General features: G+C 40.4%; 1 protein-coding gene across 1 annotated transcript in view; it reads right to left on the bottom strand.

Moving 5' to 3' along the window:
- Window positions 1-22,101, bottom strand: part of MACROD2 (mono-ADP ribosylhydrolase 2) — a 2,036,271-nt gene that overhangs the window by 162,101 nt on the left and 1,852,069 nt on the right. The window contains exon 9 of the mRNA XM_049650090.1: window positions 12,458-12,539. Coding sequence (XP_049506047.1) covers window positions 12,458-12,539 — 82 coding nt within the window. The remainder of the gene's footprint in view (window positions 1-12,457; window positions 12,540-22,101) is intronic.

Below are 22,101 nucleotides of genomic sequence, written 5' to 3'. Positions count from 1 at the left end.
TTATTACATAATGCCCTTATTCATCTCTTGTTACAGCCTTTTTTTTTTTTTTTTTTTTTTTTAAATTTTTATTTTTGGGACAGAGAGAGACAGAGCATGAACGGGGGAGGGGCAGAGAGAGAGGGAGACACAGAATCGCAAACAGGCTCCAGGCTCCGAGCCATCAGCCCAGAGCCTGACACGGGGCTCGAACTCACGGACCGCGAGATCGTGACCTGGCTGAAGTCGGACGCTTAACCGACTGCGCCACCCAGGCGCCCCTCTTGTTACAGCCTTTAATTTAAAGTCTAGTTTGTCTGATATAAGTATGGCTACTCCAGCTTTCTTTTGGCTTCCAGTAGCATGATAAATACTTCTCCATCCCCTCACTCTCAATCTGAAGGTGTCCTCAGATCTAAAATGAGTCTCTTGTAGACAGCTAATAGATGGGTCTTGTTTTTTTATTCATTCTGATACCCTATGTCTTTTGGTTGGCGAATTTAATCCATTTACATTCAGTGTTATTATAGAAAGATACGGGTTTAGAGTCATTGTGATGTCTGTATGATTTATGCTTGTAGTGATGTCTCTGGTACTTTGTCTCACAGGATCCCCCTTAGGATCTCTTGTAGGGCTGGTTTAGTGGTGACAAATTCCTTCAGTTTTTGTTTGTTGGGGAAGACCTTTATCTCTCCTTCTATTCTAAATGACAGACTTGCTGGATAAAGGATTCTCGGCTGCATATTTTTTCTGTTTAGCACACTGAAGATCTCGTGCCAATCCTTTCTGGCCTGCCAAGTTTCAAAGGAGAGATCAGTTACGAGTCTTATAGGTCTCCCTTTATATGTGAGGGCACGTTTATCCCTTGTTGCTTTCAGAATTTTCTCTTTATCCTTGTATTTTGCCAATTTCACTATGATATGTCATGCATAAGATCGATTCAAGTTACGTCTGAAGGGAGTTCTCTGTGCCTCTTGGATTTCAATGCCTTTTTTCTTCCCCAGTTCAGGGAAGTTCTCAGCTATTATTTCTTCAAGTACCCCTTCAGCACCTTTCCCTCTCTCTTCCTCCTCTGGGATACCAATTATGCACATATTATTTCTTTTAGTGTATCACTTACTTCTCTAATTTTCCCCTCATACTCCTGGATTTTTTTATCTCTCTTTTTCTCAGCTTCTTCTTTTCCCCTAACTTTATCTTCTAGTTCACCTATTCTCTCCTCTGCCTCTTCAATCCGAGCCATCGTCGTTTCCATTTTGTTTTGCATTTCGTTTAAAGCATTTTTCAGCTCCTCCTGACTGTTCCTTAGTCCCTTGATCTCTGTAGCAAGAGATTCTCTGCTGTTCCTGTATACTGTTTTCAAGCCCAGCAATTAATTTTATGACTATTATTCTAAATTCACTTTCTGTTATATTATTTAAATCCTTTTTGATCAGTTCATTAGCTGTTGTTATTTCCTGGAGATTCTTCTGAGAAGAATTCTTCCGTTTGGTCATTTTGGATAGTCCCTGGAATGGTGAGGACCTGCAGGGCACTTCCCCTGTGCTGTGGTGTATAACTGGAGTTGGTGGGCGGGGCCGCAGTCCGACCTGATGTCTGCCCCCAGCCCACCGCTGGGGCCACAGTCAGACTGGTGTGTGCCTTCTCTTCCCCTCTCCTAAGGGCGGGATTCACTGTGGGTTGGCGTGGCCCGTCTGGGCTACTTGCACACTGCCAGGCTTGTGGTGCTGGGGATCTGGCGTATTAGCTGGGGTGGGTAGGCAAGTTGCACAGGGGCAGGAGGGGCAGGCTTAGCTCACTTCTCCTTAGGTTATCCACTTCAGGAGGGGCCCTGTGGCTGCGGGAGGAAGTCAGATCCACTACCGGAGGTTTGGCTCCGCAGAAGCACAGAGTTGGGTGTTTGCGCGGAGGAGCCAGCAAGTTCCCTGGCAGGAACTGGTTCCCTTTGGGATTTTGGCCGGGGGATGGGCGAGGGAGATGGCGCTGGCGAGCGCCTTTGCTCCCCTCCAAGCTGAGCTCTGTCATCCAGGGGCTCAGTAACTCTCCCTCCCTTTGTCCTCCAGGCTTCCCGCTTTCCGAGCAGAGCTGTTAACTTATGACCTCTCAGACGCTAAGTCGCGCTTGCTGTCGGAACACAGTCCGTCTGGCCCCTCTGCTTTTGCCAGCCAGACTTGGGGGCTCTGCTTGGCTGGCTGGCAGCCCCTCCACCCCGGCTCCCTCCCGCCAGTCCGTGGAGCGCGCACCGCCTCGCCGCCCTTCCTACCCTCTTCCTCCGGCCTCTCGTCTGCGCTTGGCTCCAGAGACTCCGTTCTGCTAATCCTCTGGCGGTTTTCTGGGTTATTTAGGCAGATGTAGGTGGAATCTAAGTGATCAGCAGGACGCGCGGTGAGCCCAGCGTCCTCCTATGCCACCATCTTCCTGTATCCCTCCCGGGGCCTAACACTCTAATAAGCCCTCCAGGTGATGCTCATGCAAGCTGCAGCTGGAGAACCATTGGTCAAAGGACTGATATTTATGAGCTGGAGGAAAGAAAAGCTTTCAAAAACAGTAGATATCCCACTTTTAGGATATTCTCACAAAGTATGGAAGATGTGGGTATGCTCATGGCTTCTTGTGAAACTTGACAAAGTAGAAATGCCAAGCAAAGAATGGCTGATAAAGGGGACATCCTTGCAGAGTAGAGCTCTTCCATTAAATGGAAAACCTGAACCCACAAAATCTAAGAAATTGCTAAACTTATTTTCTGTAAGGCAATTGATAGGACTTAGAGAAATTAAAAAAGGAATAAGCCAAAGGTTGTTCCTCCCCCACCCTCCAACTGGTCCTTGGTCAAGAGGAGCACTCAAATATCATTAGTTAATAAATATATCAATAAATAAAAGGCACTGCTTAAAAACTGCATAGTTCTGCTGCTTCCGGCTTGGCCATCTTGGCATGTAATGGCACCAGTTACTGAGATAGAGGATTTAGGAGAAGGGCTGAGTTGAAGGGAAGGGTTCTGAATTTGGTTTTAGATGTGTTGAGTTGGAGATGCCTGGAGATGCCAACTGGAGTGGGCTGTGCACAGATGAGTATACCAGAAAGGGCTGGCAGGAAGAGAAGTAGAAGACAGAATGGTCAGTAAGACAAAGGCTGAGCAGTCAAGTAAGATAAGGGCTGCAAAGGCTCATGTAGAGTCACGTGATCAAATATGCACTGGTTTCAGTAACCATGCTGGACCCATCAAAGAATTCCCGATAACCTCAACAGCGACAGTTGTAGCAGGGTATTGGAAATCACTAATTGCTCTGGATATAGAGTGCACAGCAATTGAAGGTGAAAACTTCAAAAACCTGTAACTGAGAGTACAAGTTAGGGCCACAGGTAAAGAATAAAGGTTGGAGGGTTTCATTTACTTTATTGTTATTCTTATCTTTGTTCTTATCTCTGTGCCTTATTAGGAATTCTTTCATTCATATACTATACCTCAAAAGGATTTTTTCTCCCCCTGCATATGCCTCGAAGTTTTCACCTAAAGAACAGAAACCAGTCAACCCAAAATGTTTGAAGCGTCTTTCAGAAGCACCTTGCTTTCGGAAGCAAAAATGTTTGAAGGGTCTCTCTGTAAAGATGCCTACACCATCTCCCTTCTCCAAGCAGCATTTTGTCTTGTCTTTGTTTTATCAGAACCTCCTAATAAGATCAAACTCTGCTTAGTCAAGGTTCGTGTCCCCAGGTCTTTATTTGTTCTGTTATTCGTAAGCATTTGCTACACACACTGAACATTCCCCCCTTTTGAAGGGAAAGATCGCTTTCAGTCTACGCCTGCTGCTTGTTCTTGCATTCAGGTTGCTTGGTTACAGCAACACTTCACTGGATTTTCATTGAAGGCGAAATGCATTTGTAGCTTTTGAGGCCCATCAAGTGGAAATGGTTAGCACCCAATTCCTAAGAAGGCAGTCAACTCATTTATGTCACGTTACAGAGAACATGTCTTGTATAATTCTAAACATCAATGGAATCCCCTCATTAAAAGTGTACAAATGTGCACAAATGTGCCAAGTCACCATAATATTTATAATTAAAGAAATTTCTGAATTCTTCACTTTGTAGTTTTTTTTTTCTTTCTATCCAACAAATGTACCATTTGGGGGAAAAAATGTACAAATCAGACTGGGTAAAGCAGTTTTTGTGTGTGTGCTTCTTCAACTGGTGAGTTAGGTTACTAGGGCTGCTGTAACGAACTTCCACACATTTAATGGCTTAAAACAGCATAAATTTGTTATCTTACAGCTTTACACGTTCGAAGTTTGATGTGGATCTCAATGGGCATCAAGATGATGGCAGGCCTGCACTCCTTTCTGAGGCTCTTGGGGGAGAATCTGTTTCCTTGCCTTTTTGACTACTGGAGGCTACATTCCTCAGCTTGTGGCCCCTCTTTTCTAACTTCAAAGCCAGTGATGCACATCTTTCTGGACACTGTTCCATAGCCATGTCTCCCATTGTTTCTCTCCTGCCTCCCTCTTCTGTTTTCAGGGACCCTTGTGATTGTATTAAGTCCACCCAGGTAACACAGGATAACATCCCCACCTTTAGGTCAGTTAATTAGCAACCGTAATCTCTCATTTGCAATCTTATTTCCCCTTTGTAATGTGACCCAACATATTTACAGGTTCTGGGGTTTAAGGCATCTTTGCAGGAAAGGCACTTTTCTTCCTACCGTACCCTGTAAATTAGGAAGCATACTGCTTTGACGAAAAAGTGTCTGAGGAGTAGAACTAAGAATAATAATACTGTTTAGAAATAAAATGCTTTCTGGGGCACACAGGTGGCTCAGTCAGTTAAGCGTCCGACTTTTGGTTTTGGTTGAGATCATGATCTCAAGGTTGTGAGATCGAGCCCCATGTCGTGCTCCAAGCTGGGCATAGAGTCTGCTTAAGATTCTCTCGCTCCCTCTGACTCTCCCTGCACATTCATGTGCTCACTCTCTCCCTCGCTTTCAAAAAGAAAAAAAAAAAAGAAAATGAAAGAAAAAATAAATAATAAAATAAAACAAAATGATTTCTTATGGGATCAAGTACACAGACATAAAAATAAAAGTAATTTTTGAATTTTTTAGTTTTCAACTTCACTCTTTTTTCTTTTTTACTTTTATTCCTTTCTTCCAACTACTCTTTCTCCCTCCCTTCTTTTTTCCTTCCTTTCATTCTTTCTTTTTTTCCCATCTTTCTTTTGTCTTTCCACCTTTCCTCATTGATTCGGTTATACAAGAATAATATCACAAACACAAATGACAAAATGTTTGCAACATATATTTTAAAGAGCTAAGAACCTTACTATACAAATTACAGACCAATAAAAAAGATGAAATAGTCAATAAAAATTTACAAAGGAGATGACTAGCAGTTTCGCATAAAAAATTGGGAGATATAATAAAAAACTGAAAGAAAGGATAAGCCATACTAGAAATAAGAGAAATACATGTTGTTACCCATTAGTTACTTTATTTCATGTATAAAAGTGATAACATCAAAAGATGAGAATGTGCCCAATTGGGAAGAGCAGGGGAAAAGTAAACTCTCACATACTGCTCATGGGAATGTAAACTCAGTGCAATGGGCTGAATTTGCGTTTCCTACAAAATTCATCTGTTGAAATCCTAACTCCCAATATGATGATATTAGGAGTAGGGGCTTCAGGAGGTAATTAGGTCATAAAGGTGGAGCCCTCATGAATGGGATTAGTGCCTTTATGTAGGGGACCCCAGAGAGCTCTCTCTTTCCACCATGTAAGGATACAGTAATAACCCCACTACGCTGGCACCCTGATCACTCAAGGTGCTTAATGCGAGGTATAGGTCTTGACATTTGTGACTCTGGAAATGAAGACCCCTTCAGTTCTATATATGACACTGACCCATAGTGCTATAAGCACTGTGGCCAATTTGACAATTAGTATGAAAAGTGTCTTGACTTTGGATGCGTTTTGAAAAAGTAATTCTACTTCTAGAAAAGTATTTTTAAAAAATTGTGGATGCATGCCAATATTTATCTATGAAGCTGTTTTTCTGTAAGTGTTATTTATAAACGAATAGGGAAATATTTGCAAAAATAATTGCACAGTTCAACAGTATGGTTTTGGGTAAACACTGGGTCCATTAAAATTATGTTATGGGAGAATAGAAAATGACGTAAAAAAAAATCAAGATTTGTTGCATGATACACAGCAAGTGATAAGACTGCAATTCTGATTGCATTTTCCATTTTACAGGGGGCTTCTTACAGGATAAACAACGAAAGGTAATTCATTCTCGATAGTTTGTATCTTCTTTTTGATTATCTATTTTTACTGTAAATCCGTACTACTTTTTAATAAGAGGTTATAGCCATTTTAATTAAGATGGCCACAATAATGAAAATACCTCCTTTTAAAGTTGTAATAAGAAACATGGGTATTTAAAATTTTATGATGCTTGGTCTAGACACCTCTCTAAACACTCATTTACATTATTATTTATTCTATTTGGATTTGGCCCATTACTGCGTTTGCTGTAAAGCTGAAGTATAAAAAGGTTAAACGACATGCACAAAGTCATAAAATTAATGTATGACTGCTTATTACATGGTGATGAGTATCAACATTTCTCCGTCAGGGATTCACAAATTGGAGATAAGCATCCTACTCATTTCCCAAATTCTATCTGAACTGCCCTTCTTCCTCCGTGTCACTTACACAGTACTTGGCATCGCTTCTCTGCTCCCGCTCATCTTTCAGATGACACTTTCTTTTTTTTTAATGTTTATTTATTTTTGAAAGACAGAGAGTATGGGGTGCCTGGGTGGCTCAGTTGGTTAAGCGTCCGACTTCGGCTCAGGTCATGATCTCACAGTCTGTGAGTTCGAGCCCTGCGTCGGGCTCTGTGCTGACAGCTCAGAGCCTGGAGCCCATTTCAGATTCTGTGTCTCCCTCTCTCTCTGCCCCTCCCCTGTTCATGCTCTGTCTCTCTCTGTCTCAAAAATAAATAAACATTAAAAAAAAAATTAAAAAAAAAAAAAAGAAAGACAGAGAGTATGAGGGGGGGGGGGGGGAAGGGGGGGGGGGGGGGGAGCAGAGAGTCTGAAGTGGGCTCTGCACTGATAGCAGAGAACCTGATGTGGGGCTTGAACTCACAAACCATTTGAACTCAAAGCCTAAGCTGAAGTCCAACACTTAACTGACAGAGCCACCCAGGTGCCCCATCGAGTGACACATTCTTTTTGAAACTTGCCACAACCACCCTGGTTCTCATACACATTTGACTCTGATTTCCTGGGTACTTTGACCATACCAATGTTATACTTGATTATTTGCTAATATTGTTTTCCAACTGTTCTGCGTACTACTGGCCTCTCAGGCATATTATAAGAACTATATCTTTTTTAAAAAAATGTTTATTTATTTTGAGAAAGAGAGGGGGGTGGGGCAGAGAGAGAGGAGAGAGAGTCCCCAGCAGGCTTCATGCTGTCAGCACTGAGCCTGACGCAGGGCTCAATCCCACAAACCATGAGATTACGACCTAAGCTGAAACCAAGAGTTGTACGCTTAACTGACTGAGCTACTCAGGCACCCTTAAGAACTATATCTTTAAAAAATTTGTTTTGTAATTTTTAAATGTTTATTTATTTTTGAAAGAGAAAGAGACAGAGTGTGAGTAGAGGAGGGGCAGAGAGAGAGGGAGACACAGAACCTGAAGCAGGTTCCAGGCTCCAAGCTGCCAGCACAGAGCCTGATGCGGGGCTCGAACTCACACACTGAGAGATCATGACCTGAGCCAAAGTCAGGTGCTTAACTGACTGAGCTACACAGGTGCCCTAAGAACTATATCTTAAGTGCAGCAGTGACCAAAGCCTTTGACAATAGTAGGTGTATAATAAATTATTTGTTGATTGATGGACAGAACAATAGTGAATACTGTTGAATGAGAAAAATTTATAAAATCTGTGAGAAGAGGAGATGATGAAGAGGTCATGTGGATACTTTCTCTTGTTAGGTTTTAAAGAGTAAATCCAGGTAAAATTTTAAAAAATATCATGCTTATTTGTCAGAGGATATAACTCAAAAATTGTTTTGGAGGGGCGCCTGGGTGGCTCAGTCGGTTAAGCGGCGGACTTTGGCTCAGGTCACGTTCTCGCGGTCCGTGAGTTCGAGCCCCGCGTCAGGCTCTGGGCTGATGGCTCTGAGCCTGGAGCCTGCTTCCGATTCTGTGTCTCCCTCTCTCTCTGCCCCTCCCCTGTTCATGCTCTGTTTCTCTCTGTCTCAAAAATAAATAAAACATTAAAAAAAAATTAAAAAAAAATTGTTTTGGAAAAATACTCCTTCCTGAAGAATAGAGTTGAGAACCACTGATGTAAACAAATGTAGGCTTTCTTTAAAGTGGGGGAGGGGCTTGACCATGGCATTTTCTACTTCCAACGTCAGGTTTCTTTGATATAGTTCCAAACTGTAAATTTGACATTGTTATTATGAGGAAAATTAATATTCCCAAGTCCTCTGTTGGAACTCATACTCTAATAAAAAAATTGACCTCTGTATCCCAAATCTATGAAAAATAAACACAATGAATCCTGCATACTGAAAAATACAAACCTTTTATGTAAAGAACAAAGAGATCTCTGAGTTGAATTGTACAAATATTATTTGCTGTAGGCCATCTAATGGTGTACTGTAACTAGAAATTATTTGCAACCAAAGCATATGGTAATTCCATAAAGCTGCCACACTAGACTTCCAAATAACACATCTAAAGGAAAAAGTCAAATGTGCTTCACTCACAGCAAGATATAAAACTGTTGTGAAAAAAAAAAAATTGTTGCTGGTTTCTTTCATTTGCTGTTTCTACTGCCTTTCTATGATGGGCTCTCTTAGGGTTCGAGTTGTGTCCCCCAAGATATTTTGTTGGAGTCCTAACTTCCAGTACCTCAGAATGTGACTATATTAGGAAATAGGGTCTTTTTTTCCCTATGTTTTTACTTATTTATTTATTTTGAAAGAGAGAGAGAGTGCACAAGCAGGGGAGGGGCAGAGAGAGGGAGAGAGAATCTCAAGCAGAGCCCCACATAGTGCTAGAACTCATGAACCGTGAGATCATGATGTGACCCGACATTGAGAGCAGCTTAACCAACTGAGCCACCCAGGCATCCAGGACATAGGGTTTTTAAAAAGGTGATCAAATTAAAATGAGGTTATTAGGGTGGGCACTAATCCCATGTGACTGGTGTCCTAACAAGGAGAGGGGGATTAGGATGCAGGCACACACAGAGGAAAGACATGATGAAGACACTGAGGAAAGGTGACCATCTACAAGCCAAGAAGAGTGGCCTCAGAAGAAAGCAATTCTGCTGACACCTAGATCCTGTACTGCTAGCTTCTAGAAATGTGAAAAAATAAATTGCAATCTTTTGAGCCCTCCAGTCCATCATACTATGTCACAGAAGCTCTAGCAAATGATAGGAAGCACCTTTCCATCTTCCCCTGCGGTCATGTATAAGGCCTTTTGGCTTTCCAGTGACCACTCTCCTACTCCTCTGCAGGTCAAAGCACCACACTGCCCAGCTGATCTGGATGGAATTTGATTTTGAGATCCATGATCAAGTACCAATTTGACTCATATTAGAAAGTTTCCATGAGGACATTTATAGGTATCAGAAGAAAGAGAAGCATGGCAGCTTTGAATAATTACAGGCAGCAGATGAAATTAGGAATGAGACTTTCTCACTGATCCAAATGCATCCTAGAAGTCAAACCCATCCTGGTCTGGAGATGCTCTGAGGAAACGAACCTATTATCACTTGTGCAATGACAGATGCCACTCTGAATTTTGAAATAGAGTTCTGCTGTTTCCTAGCTGTATTTCTTCATTTTCTCAGGTACACATCTTTTTCCACATAAAAAGTAGGGTTAATATAGTGCCTACTTTCTTAGAGTGAGCATGAAGATTACCTGACTTAGCCCATGTGTGTGGCTGAGAGAAAGCAATCCATAAATGTTAACTATTATTCTTATCATTAATATTAGGTAGTAGTTTTGTATGTGTTGTACATTTAATGTGATCTTTTCTAGTCTCACTTGTATTGTTTTCTTATACATTTTGCCTCAAATTCCTGATTATGATACATAAAGACACAGGGTTATTGTACCCCAAAACACAGAGATTTAGTTTCATATAAAATGACGTTTTTTTTTTTTCTAAACTATTATCATTATTGCATTGGGAAGTGTTAAGAAGACTAGTTAGAGATAGTCTGAATAAATCAGTCTAGGGGGAATATATGGCAAACCAGAAAAATCAGATTCCAGTCGAAGATGGCATGGTTATGAATTAACCATAAATTCAAATTATGGACAGATAATGTATATCATATATATTAGCAGTCACACATTCCATTAGAAGCCGCGTTTACTTCATATTGCATATTCAAAATTTGCAAATGGCTGATGCTTCAGCATTGTGGAAATACTTAACAATTTTGAGGGGATTTTGACAGTTAGTTTAAAAATACACTCCTTATAATAAATATGCACTGGAAATAATTTCATGAGCATGCTATAATTTAAAGTATTGATGTGAAACTGAAGATGATTTTATTATTTCATTTTCTCAAGTACTAAGATGCATGTTGGATTTATTTAGAGTAGCAGTTTTTCAAATAATAATTTATTTACATAATTATTAATACATTCTAGACCACTAAAACTGTCCCATTTAAAAAAACATATAGTATGATTTTTGGCTTTGCATCACTGGAAATACTTGCTGATGGATAGATTTGTTTTAATATCAGTCGATCATACACATGCAATTATTTTTTATCATATGTTAGAGTGAAAACAAGTTTTATTTTAGAAGACATGGAAATGAATATTATGTCATAATTCTAAACACTCAAGAAGTCCAAAATTGATGAAAGCTTAAAAAATATGCTGTGATGTTGACATGAGAATTTTTGCCTCACACACAATAGCAAGTCACATTTTTTCATGAATGAATATTTTCTTTTAAGAATACTTAAAAATACACACACACAAAGAATACTTAAAAGTACAGAAATTCATGCACAATCAACTCACTGTGTTTATATAGGAAATAAAGAGAAATGATGAAACAAGGAGATTAAAACAGAAAAAAAAAGCCATCATATTATGGGGAGAAGAATTTATTAAATTTAGCTCATAATAACAACTACTTATTAAATAGTCACTATGTGCTTTACATGCAGTAAATTACTGAGTCACTTAAAAAATTTTTAAAAAGTGATAAAAGGATAAAGGAGAAGGAGAAAAAAAAAGGCCACCATCACAGTCCTCTCCTTCATCCCATGGGGAGTCTTTCTGAATTTACAGTATGTTAAAATTTGGAAAATACTGTAATTAAAGGCTCCAATTAAATATACTTAGCAGATTCACCTTTCAGTTACAAAACTAGAGAGAAGGACTTCAAATCACCCAGAAGAACTTAGTCCACCTTGAATATTAGCACAGAGTTGAACATCTCCAGCAGTTTTCTGTAGCTGTTCTTGACGGCTACTTGCATCCTGCTCTGATCTTCGGGCAGGGCCTCCTCTTTACCGCATGGCTCTGACTGCCAGAGAGGTGAATGTGCACCATTCCCTCCCTCCTACCTGCTAGAGTCACCGGGTACCTGGAAAGCCACCTCACATGGGCACAGACACCTCAAAAGAGGCATCAACAACACTCACAGTGGCTTGCTTCCTGGAAGCCATTTTTACCATGGCTGAGGAAAGCACCTTGAGCACCGTGACTTTAACGGCACCCACAAAATAACAAGGTAATAAACAAGGCTGGAAGAGGAACAATGAGGGGGAAATATTCAAAATAACCAATCCAACCAAATCTAATGACACATTCAATTGATGTAATCAAGGTTCTTTAATAACTGAGATTTTGTCTACATTCTCAAAAGAAATGTGAAATAATGTGAATGACCGCATTTCTCAAATTGCCCTAGGACGTGCTGCTATCTTCATTACAATTTGGGCCAAGAAAATTGGGGGGAATAGGGAGAAAGTGCAGGAACTCTTTGAATTCTGGCTTCAAATATAAATGGGTTCCTCACAATTTCCAGCAAAGGTGTTTAACATGGTGGATGTAGGCACAGGCCTGGACAATTTACATTTATGGGGAGCAAATCACAGATCATGAAATTTAGGGCCAGAGAGTCTTTAGAAGTCACTTTGTCCAGTCCCTCATTTTTGATGTGAGAAACTGAGACTCAAAATATGAACTGACTTCCCCAATACAACACCATGGCCTCCTGGGACAGAGGGGTCAAGGGCTTAGATCTCCCTTGAGGTCTTGAAAATTATGACACAAGTTGCCAGGGGTTACTGGTGTATGGAGACCACATCTGCAACATTTCTTTAAGATAAGTAGTGAAATAGAAATATAACTGATGCCTCCACTCCCATTCTCAATTCCAAAGAAAACAAACCACTTTACTCACCTGCAGGGAAAAACTCGCCCATTTTCTTTCTGTAGATTTTAAAGTCAACTTCTAAGAAGACACAGAAGATGATCCGGTCCACCTAGAGGCAAACAATAAATACTCAAAGTGAAGGATAATATGGTGACCCTGGGATATGAGAAATATTCCACAACATGGTCTTGGAACAACAGCGACAGAAAGAAACAGAAAAGCCTCCTGCAGATTCTTGATGCTATACTGCTAACTGTATGACAGTATTGAGTGAAGTTCAAGTGTGTATTTGTGTGTATGTGTGTGTGTGTGTGTGTGTGTGTGTGTACTCTTTATGTGAATAAGCCCATGGGCTCTTTGGCGGAAAGATGTTATATAAATCAAATAAGAAATAATAAATGACAATAAGCCACTTTGCAGCAAGCTATAAATAAGATCGGAGATTCAGACAGGATACCTAGACTTTATGTCCTATAAAACAACCATACGAGAGGTATAGCAGAATGACAATCAAGTATGTCAGTAAACAAAGAGCTCTTTGTCCTACCCTTCTTAGACAAATATGTTTATCAAACCTGTTAGTATTTGAACATGGCCTATAAAGCTTCTTGTAGTTTAATTTGCTTTTAGCTTAACATTCTCAGAAATGCAACAGAAGTAAAACATAATTAGTTGACAGTGATGTGAGGTCAATATAACTTTAATCTGGTAGATATTGTTGACTAAGTAAATGCCACCTCAAGAGTAAAACAAGAGATTGTACAAATCTCTTCTTTCTGTTTTGAGAGGGCTTCTATACATAAGGTGTTTGAGACATTCAGAGAATAATATGGTAAACAGAAGAGAGATGGGGTACATCTAATAGCTCACGTATATCTGATATTAAATCAGTGACTCAATTTCCTGTCTTGAAAATAAACACCCCTTTAGATCCTTTATTTTAAGAGTCTACGAAAAGTTAAAAATTACTCGATCTATCAAACTACAACTGGTAATTGAGTAGAACATCAAAGGAGGCATTTCTCATGGCAATGGGGAATAAAGGTGGGGTGTGCACAGGGCAGGACATGAATGAACCCACATGGATGTCATCCCCCTAGCCCTTCAGCTCTCCCAGCCTGTGTGGTACAGAGTCAACCCTAGGCAAGTCCAAAGTTCCCAGCGGGACAGAAGATCTACAGGGATAGGTCGGTAGGGAGGGCTAGGACACAAGGAATGGTCAGGGTTTCCTGTTGGAAGCTCAGAGACGTAGCTCCCTGATCCCTGCACAAGTCCATTTGGGCAGCCTGCTGGGCAGTTGCTGGACTTCTATGCTGTAATCACTAAATACCACGCAGCCCCAGTAATCCCTGCCCAGAGGATGGATTGTAAGAGAAAGCATCTGGCATTCAGAAATGGAAGGACTGGGCTGCAAATAAACCTTATTTTCTTTTTACTGTATTCACTTGAGTTTCTGGTGTCCAGTCCTGTCTGCATATCATTAACATTTTCTACAAACGCAACAACCATCACCATCAACTCACTCTTCGGGTGAAATGTAAATTGAGTTGAATAAATGATTAGCTGTCTGTGCAAAACTGAATGCTCATCTATGCTCTCCTTCTGGTGTGTTTATGCCCTATAGCTAAAGATAAGAATCATAATGTTGAGCGATAGAAATGAGTTACAAAAAACATTCTCTATGATACCATTTATACACATTTTTAAAGCACAAAGATATAACAGTGTAGGGATTCATTGAAAAGCACTGATATAGAGGAACATTCTTAGAAATGTCACACATGAATTTCAGGAAAGAGACTTGAGAAAAATATGGCACATGGGTAGTAGCTATTAAACTATGGGGGCAAGTACATAGATATCATATTATTTTCTATACTTTTTGGTATATTTGAGAAGTTTTATAATTGAAAGTCCTAACACCAAAAATAAGACTCTGTGCTAGACATACTCTACTCTCTAGCTGTATTGAACTACTTGTAGTTCTCAAATGCCATAATTATCCTTACTTCCACACCTATCACAGTTGACTTTTCACCAGGCTTCAGATGGTCAGATTATTTCTAAAGCCACCTAATTGAGATCAAAATCAAAACAAGAAAACTTGATTCAAAGCAGATCTAAGGAGACCAAACTGGAAAGTCTCATTTTTACTCATTTCTCCCTATTTTTGTGTACTCAATATGAATTATGGATTTTTTTAACCCTCCTGTTGCTTGTGAGTATGTGTGTGTGTGTGTTTTCTGTGTGTGCATTTGCATGGGGAAGGGTTAGTGGTGGTAATGCTATTCATTTCTGTCAAGGGAGCTTTTAACCACCACAGAAACTAAATGCAGATTTCTTAAATATTGCCAAGGATTATAATCCACCTTTTAGCATTTTAGGTTTTGTTACCATGGAAATGGTATGTCCAAATTTCAGCGGCCTGATTTATTTTCCCAAAGAGTAGATGGATGATGGGGGAAAAGTGCTTTTATTTTAAACTAATTGAGTGACCCATTTCCCTGCCCTTACCCTGAGGCATAACACTGAAAATATCCTGGAAGTAAGTTGAATACAAGAATTAACCCTCACCTACCAAGTACTTGCATATACGCATGTACTTACATATGTGTACATAAACTTATTGTCTGGGGTTATTGCTGGAAAAGAGCTCTGTTAGTTGACAAGCTCTGTGTTTATAAACTCAGAGTGGATATTGATCACTGCTTATGATATGTTGTATTTTCCAAGATGGCATGCAATAAGATATCCCATCGCTCAGACTCTCTTAAAATGTAATGCTAATACTCTTTTCATTGAGAATGGGATCTATATTTCCTCCTCTTGAATCTATGATTGCAGAAATACTATGTGACAGAAATACTATATGACTTCCAAGTCTATGTCATAAGAGGTGATACAGTTTCTGCCTGGTCCTTTTGGGATGATTGCTCTTGTACCCAATCTTCATGCTATGAGGAAGCAGACAGACCACATGGAGAGTCCATGTGTACAAGTTCTAGCCAATAATCCTACCTAAAAGTGAGTAGCCTCTCAATGACTTCACCTCCTAGTTTTTGACCTACCCCAGGTGATGCCCCATGGAGCAGAGATTGGTTGTTCCTGCTAAACTCTGCCCAAATTGTAGATTTATGAACAAAAGAGAAATACATAGCCAGAAATCTGATATTCTGGTTTCTTCCTATTGCCAATTGTTTGGATTCTTGCTTTTCTAGCTGTGTAGTACTGGATCTCTCTTGAAAGGCTCAGACCTAATGGATCAAGATCAAGTAGAAGCCACAATGGGGTGACAAGAAGAATATAGAAAGTCTAACTGGTCCATGGCTGAGAGGTTGGAAATCTAACTTGCACAAAGGGGAATGAGCTGGGTGATCCATTCTAGCCCCAGATAAATTACATGAGAATATATAAGAATGCCTCACTATTGAGTATTGAGGCTCAGGAGCATATTTTCAATCTGTCTTTTATGTTGGGCAATAGAACAATTTTGTAAAACGGTTGTTCTTGAGAGACTATATTTATTCATCTATTTAAGAGATATTAGCTGAGCACCTCCAATTTCTTGGGGCTCACCCATGTGCCATTTTCTCACGAGAAAACTTGAATCCAGGTGCTTTTTTGTCAAGGTCAAATAATTAGTGGCAAAATCTCAGGCATCTTAACTTGACATCCAATGTTCTTTCTGTGGTATCTCCCCAATGGAGATACATGGGACTGAGTTTCTAGGCCTGTCACTAGCTCTGTGACATTGGACAAGCTATTATCTCTCTGGGACCCGGCTTTCACGTCTTATGAAGAAAGAATTGAACTAAATAACATCTATAGTTTCTTTCTTTCTTTCAAAAGTTTTTTTTAAATGTTTATTTATTTTGCATGAGAGAGAGGGAGAGAGAGTGCAAGAGAGAGAGAGTGGGGGAGAGTCAGAGAGGGAGGGAGAGAGAAATCCCAAGCAGACTCCATGGCACTGTCAGCGCACAGTCAGTCACGGGCTCAAACTCTCAACCGCGAGATCATGACCTGAGCCAAAAGCAAGAGTCGGACACTTAACTAACTGAGCCACCCAGGCACCCCTCTTTTTTTCTTTTTAATATCTCATTCATAGCCTATCCCTGTGGTAATTTTGTACTATGTCAATTTAGCTAAGCTGGAATAACGCTTCTCTGAATGGTTCGATGTTAGCATTGGCCACAGAGAAATTTCCATGAGATTTTGAGGGCAGAAGTGGAGCTGCAGCCATGGTACTAGGCAGGTGGCTGGAGGACTCCAGGCAGGTGGGGTGCACTGCTGCTCATCAGCTGGTGTCGGTTAGCAGCTGGGCTCACAGCTTCTTCAGCTCCTGCTCTTTCTCCCAACTCAGGTTCTCTCGGTCTAGGCCAGGCACGCATGTAACTCTGCTTCAAGGGCACCAGTTCCTTCTGTAGGGCTTTGCAGCTTTGGCGTTCCATCCAGGGAGACAGATGCATGTGGCAGATTGTGTGGTTCCAGTTTGCTCCTATGGTTTCTACTTTGACCTTGTTCTCCCCCACTTTGCATCCAGCTTTCCTGTTCATCACTTTTTTTAACATTTATTTTTGAGAGACAGAAGGAGAACATGAGCAGTGGAGGGGCAGAGAGAGAATCAGACACAGAATCCAAAGCAGGCTCCAGGCTCTGAGCTGTCAGCACAGAGCCCGACGCAGGGCTGAACCTCATGAATCATGAGATCATGACCTGAGCTGAAGTTGGACAGTTAACAGACTGAGCGACCCAGGTGCCCCTCCTCTTCATCACTTTTGACCTGTCTCTTGACTACCTGCCCTGCTGACACACTCCAGGCCTGGTCAGATGCAGAGGCAATAGCCTTCCACAGACTCCTTTCACCAGCTCCTCTCATGGGTACTGGGTAAGGGCTTTGCTCTGCTCAGTCAACTATCCCCTTGAAATTTACACCCACAATTGTATAAGATCTAATCCCTATAATAAATCCTGTATTCCGTATCACTCATAAGGTTCTGCTTCTCCAATTAAACCCCAACTGATGTAATCTTTAATAACATTTCATTGAATAACATGTACAGGAACACAATGAAGGGCAAAAAAATAAGCAGTGTTCCTTTTTGGAGGTGTATAACCTGTCAAGGCTACTCAAATTCCAATTACTTTCCTCTAGATGAACTCTGATCGGTTCTAGCCCATTTTCCTGGTGAGCTTACTAAAGTGTACCTAGACACTTTTGTAGTTAAAGCAACTCTGTGTACTTGAAATGACTCACACATTTTTTGTTCTTTTATGAACAAGTTGTCAGGAAACTCAGATGGGTCCTCAGGCTACAACATAATTGTAAATAATACATGGGGCAACATTTATATTTTTAGGAATTAACAACTTAATGTAGTCCTCATTCTGCCTTAAACCAGAACCCTATGACAATTTGGTGGTGCTCAGTTTTGTATTACCTGTGCATAGTGTATGTCCTGATGCATAATAGGAGCTTTGTAAATATTTGCAGAGTACATGTTTAGGCAAATAGACCTGACTAAAATTAAGTACATGGCAGATATTTTTCGTGGGCTTTTAGTTCCAGAACCAAAAAAATAACTTTTTTTGAGAGACAGACTTTCCTTTATGTTTGCCAGAAGACCAGAGAACAGAATTATAGAGAAGCCTGAGTGCTTTTGCAAAGAAGAAAGGAGCTATATAAAGGGTACAAGGCATTTGTCACCAACTGTCATCTTATCCAATGATACTATGCTGAGCACAATGCCTTTTGAACTCAGTGCTGATGTTTGTTAGTTTCAGAATAGAAACAATGATGATGCCTGTAAATTGCAATATATTAAAAATTAGAAGGGCTTTTTTTTTAAGTGAAAAGACAATACCAGGTGTTGGCAGAAATGTGAATTAACAAGTACTTTTCTTGTACTGCTTTTGGGAGTAAAAACTGGTGCAACCACTTTGGAAAATTATTTGGCAGTATCCACTAAATTAGCTGAATTTGTGCTATCCTATTTTACCATCCAATTTTACTCTTAGGTAAACATCCAGAAGAATATGCATATATCTTCACAAAAGGACACATATCACAATATTTGTAGCAGCACTAATTGTAATATCTTCAAACTCGAAGCTACTTAAATGCCTAAAATGGTAGAATGGATAAATAGTTGTGATCTATCAATGCAGTGGGATACTAGAAAGGAATGAGAATGGGAAGTTTGCAAATACACAAAATCTTATAAACAAACAGAACATTGAGTAAAATAATCCAGAAAGAAAGGGGACACACTGGATGATTCTAGTTCTATAAAGTTCAAAAATGTTAGAGAAATAGTCAATATCATCCATGGTGTTAGAAGTTACTATAGCAATTACTCTGGGGAGGAGGTTGGTGAAAACAGACCAAGGGGAGTACCTGGGCTGCTGGGTTTTTGATCTGGGTGCTGGTTCCATGGATGTATTCGGTTTGTGGAAATTCATCAAGCAGCGCACTTAGGATCTGTGTACTTTTCTGTATGTTATACTTCAATAAGAATCTTTTTAAAGGTTGAAAGTTTTCTGTTACAGTTGTCTTGGTCAGCAATCAAAAATCTATTTTCATTGACTTTGAGGTCAAAAAAGTCCTTTAAAAGCTGACCTTCTAAAGGCAATCTCTCTCTATATTTCCACCGATGCCAACTGTAGTTCACCCATCAAGGCGTCTAGGAGTAAAGATGTATTTCTTACACCAAGATAGCCATTAATCCACAGTGGGGGGTTTTATTCCCCATAAACATGATAACATGAGTTCTATTAAACTTTTTCAGCATCATGTCCACTGCCCCTGGAGAGGGTTACACAGTGAACAGGTTTGGAGTATCTACAGCTGACCTCCATTTTTCACGGCTACCAGTCTTAGGGCAGCTGACACAGCCAAGATTATCCTGTGTTCAGTGAGACTGGGAGAATGAATGGAGTCTGATGAATGTAATTTTCTTCCCCTGACAAATGACAAACATTTAAATATTTGGTGTGCATGCAAATACCACTTTAACTAAGAACTGATGGATGGTTATCCAGTGTAAATGCAGCCTGATGGGCAATGGGGGTGAAGTCTCAGTCTTCCTGAAAGATAATCTAGCAGCCTCACCATGCACTAGCTTGGATATTGGGGTATCTTCACCAAATAGTGGCCGCTGCTAACAAGTGAATGAAATTTCAGGGATTAAGCATCAAACTTGTAGAAGGACAGGTTTTGAGGGAGGTAAAAGACCAGGATGACTGGAGCATGCTTGGTGCTATGAGTAAATCGAGGTTAAATGGAGTAACAAAGGGACAAGGTCACTACAGATTAACTAAAGAACAAAAACAAGAAGTTGAGATGTCTGGGTGCTGGCAGCCCCTCCTACAACAGGTGGAATAAAGGAGACCGACCGGTCCTTCTCCCAGTGTATTAGTTCTCTGTTGCTGCATAACAAATCTCTACAACCTTAGCGGCTGAAAGCAACAAATTTTATTGTCTCATGGCTTCTGTAGGTAGGTCAAAAGTCTGGGCCCAATGGTGTTGGGTCCTCTGCTCAGGGTCTCAAAAGCTATAATCAAGGTGTTAGCTGCACTGTACTTCTTACCTGAGGCTGGGGCCTCCTTGCAAGCTCATTCAGGTTGCTAGAAGAATTTAGTTACTTATGTTGGTAGGACTGAGGTCCCTGTTTTCTTTCTAGCTGTCAACCAGGGACAGCCTGTAGCTTCTACAGGCCACCACCAGGGGGCCCTGAAAGGCTGTTAAGGACCTGGATGCTTTCTTTCTTCAGGCCAGCAAGAGTGTGTCTCTATGAGTTTCTCCATCTCCAGACTCTGAAGTCTTTTAGAGACCACCTAGTTAGGTAAGCCAACCAGGTCATTTTCCCTTGTAATGAACACAACTGATTAAATGCCTTGATTACATCTACAAAAATCTCTTTGACTTAATCCAGGGAATACCTGCCCCATCTATTCACAGGGGTAGTCAAGGGGAGAAGAGTGGACAAGGTTTGCACACAAAGGAGTAGCCATCGGGGACATATGTGAGGCTTCTTCCTCTCACACCCAATCACCTCCATGTAACTAGATGCCTATGTTCCAATCTGGACATGGCTTTGAGTAGGCCACTTAACCTTTCTAAGCTTCAGTCTCCTTATCTCTAAAATGGAAATGTTGACCTTGAGGAGGTTGGTATATTAGTTTTCCATTGCTGCATAACAAATTAGCACAAACTCTGTGGCCTACGACAACCCCTGCTTATTAGCTTATGGTTCTGTAGGTCAAAGATTTGGTATAATTGGCATGGTATAACTGGGTTCTCTGAGCAGGGTATCATAAAGGTAAAATCAAGGTGTTAGCTGGACTGAATTCTTGTCTGGAGGCTATGGAGAGAAATCCACTGCCAAGTTCGTCCTTGTTTTTGCCAGAAATTCAGTTCCTTGCAGTTGTAGGACTGAGGTTTCCATGTCCTCCTTGGCTGTCGGCTGGGGATCACTCTCAGCTCCTAGAGGCCACCGCATTACTTGCCAGACGTCCACCTCCACTTTCAAACCAGCAAAAGTGTATCAAATCCTTCTTGATTTTGAATCTCTGATTTCCTTCATATCTGACCAGATGTAAAGAATTTCTGTAATTAGGTCAGGCCTACCTGGAGTCTCCGTATATTAAGGCCAGCTGTTTGGGGACCTTAATGACATCTGCAAAATCCCTTCACGGCAGTACCTAGGTGGTTGTTTGAGTAACTGGGAGAAGGGATGTACACTAGCCGTTGGAATCTTGGGAGACTCTTAGAATCCTACCTGCTACAGTTGGCTTTAATGACCACACGAGATATTTGATCTGAAGTGCCTGGCAAAGAGTCTGACATATAGTAAATGTCCCATAAACATTGGTTATTTATTGATAAAGTCCTTATTCATAAGGTACCTGGAATACCTAGCAAACTGCTGGCCTATTGATATTATCATTGTTCACTTGGTGAGTCCTTTATTTCTACCCTGAACTTTTCAAACAGATCAAGGAAAAGTATGATCCAGATAGGGGAACACTGGAGGCACTTTTTCTGACTGTTATGCTGAAAGCCATTTTATTCCAGTTACAACTTTGCTGGGGAATTCTGTCTTAAAAGAAATATTTACAAAAATGGCCTATATTATATAGAAAAGAGCTAATTTTTTTTGTCTGACCATATCAGCCAGAGAAAGGGAAGAGTTGAGCTTCAGTAATAAAGAAGATTTCACAAGAGCCTATAGAAGTCTATGCCCGCCCTGATATTTTGATATCCTTGTCAAATGCCACTGAATATCATTCTTCAGGTTCTTGAAGATATATTAAGCATGTTCATATTTGTGTCTTCCACCACAGAAGCTAGTTGTTCAATCTCCAAATTACAGAATTGGAAGAGTTTGCTCTCATGTTCCCAGAGACTTTTGGATGAGTTGGAGAACGTTTATAATCCATAAACATTCAAAGGGCATTTTCACATTTTGAAATTGCTTCTGCATGCATAAAAGAAATCCTTTATTTTGGGGGGCTTTCTGCAAACTCAGTTCATCTGTCATTACTCTGTGGCAGCACAACTCAGTCTTGTTGTTTTGGTTTGATAAATTGCTCTTTTTGACTTTTCTTCAACTCTACATGAAAAAAAATGTCCATGTATCTGAAAAACCAGAAGTTATTTTGATTTGAGCTTC

Source organism: Panthera uncia (genome assembly GCF_023721935.1).
Source record: "Panthera uncia isolate 11264 chromosome A3 unlocalized genomic scaffold, Puncia_PCG_1.0 HiC_scaffold_11, whole genome shotgun sequence".
Lineage (NCBI taxonomy): Eukaryota > Metazoa > Chordata > Mammalia > Carnivora > Felidae > Panthera > Panthera uncia.
Note: the sequence above shows the minus strand (reverse complement) of the source record. Positions and strands in the feature narration are given on the sequence as shown.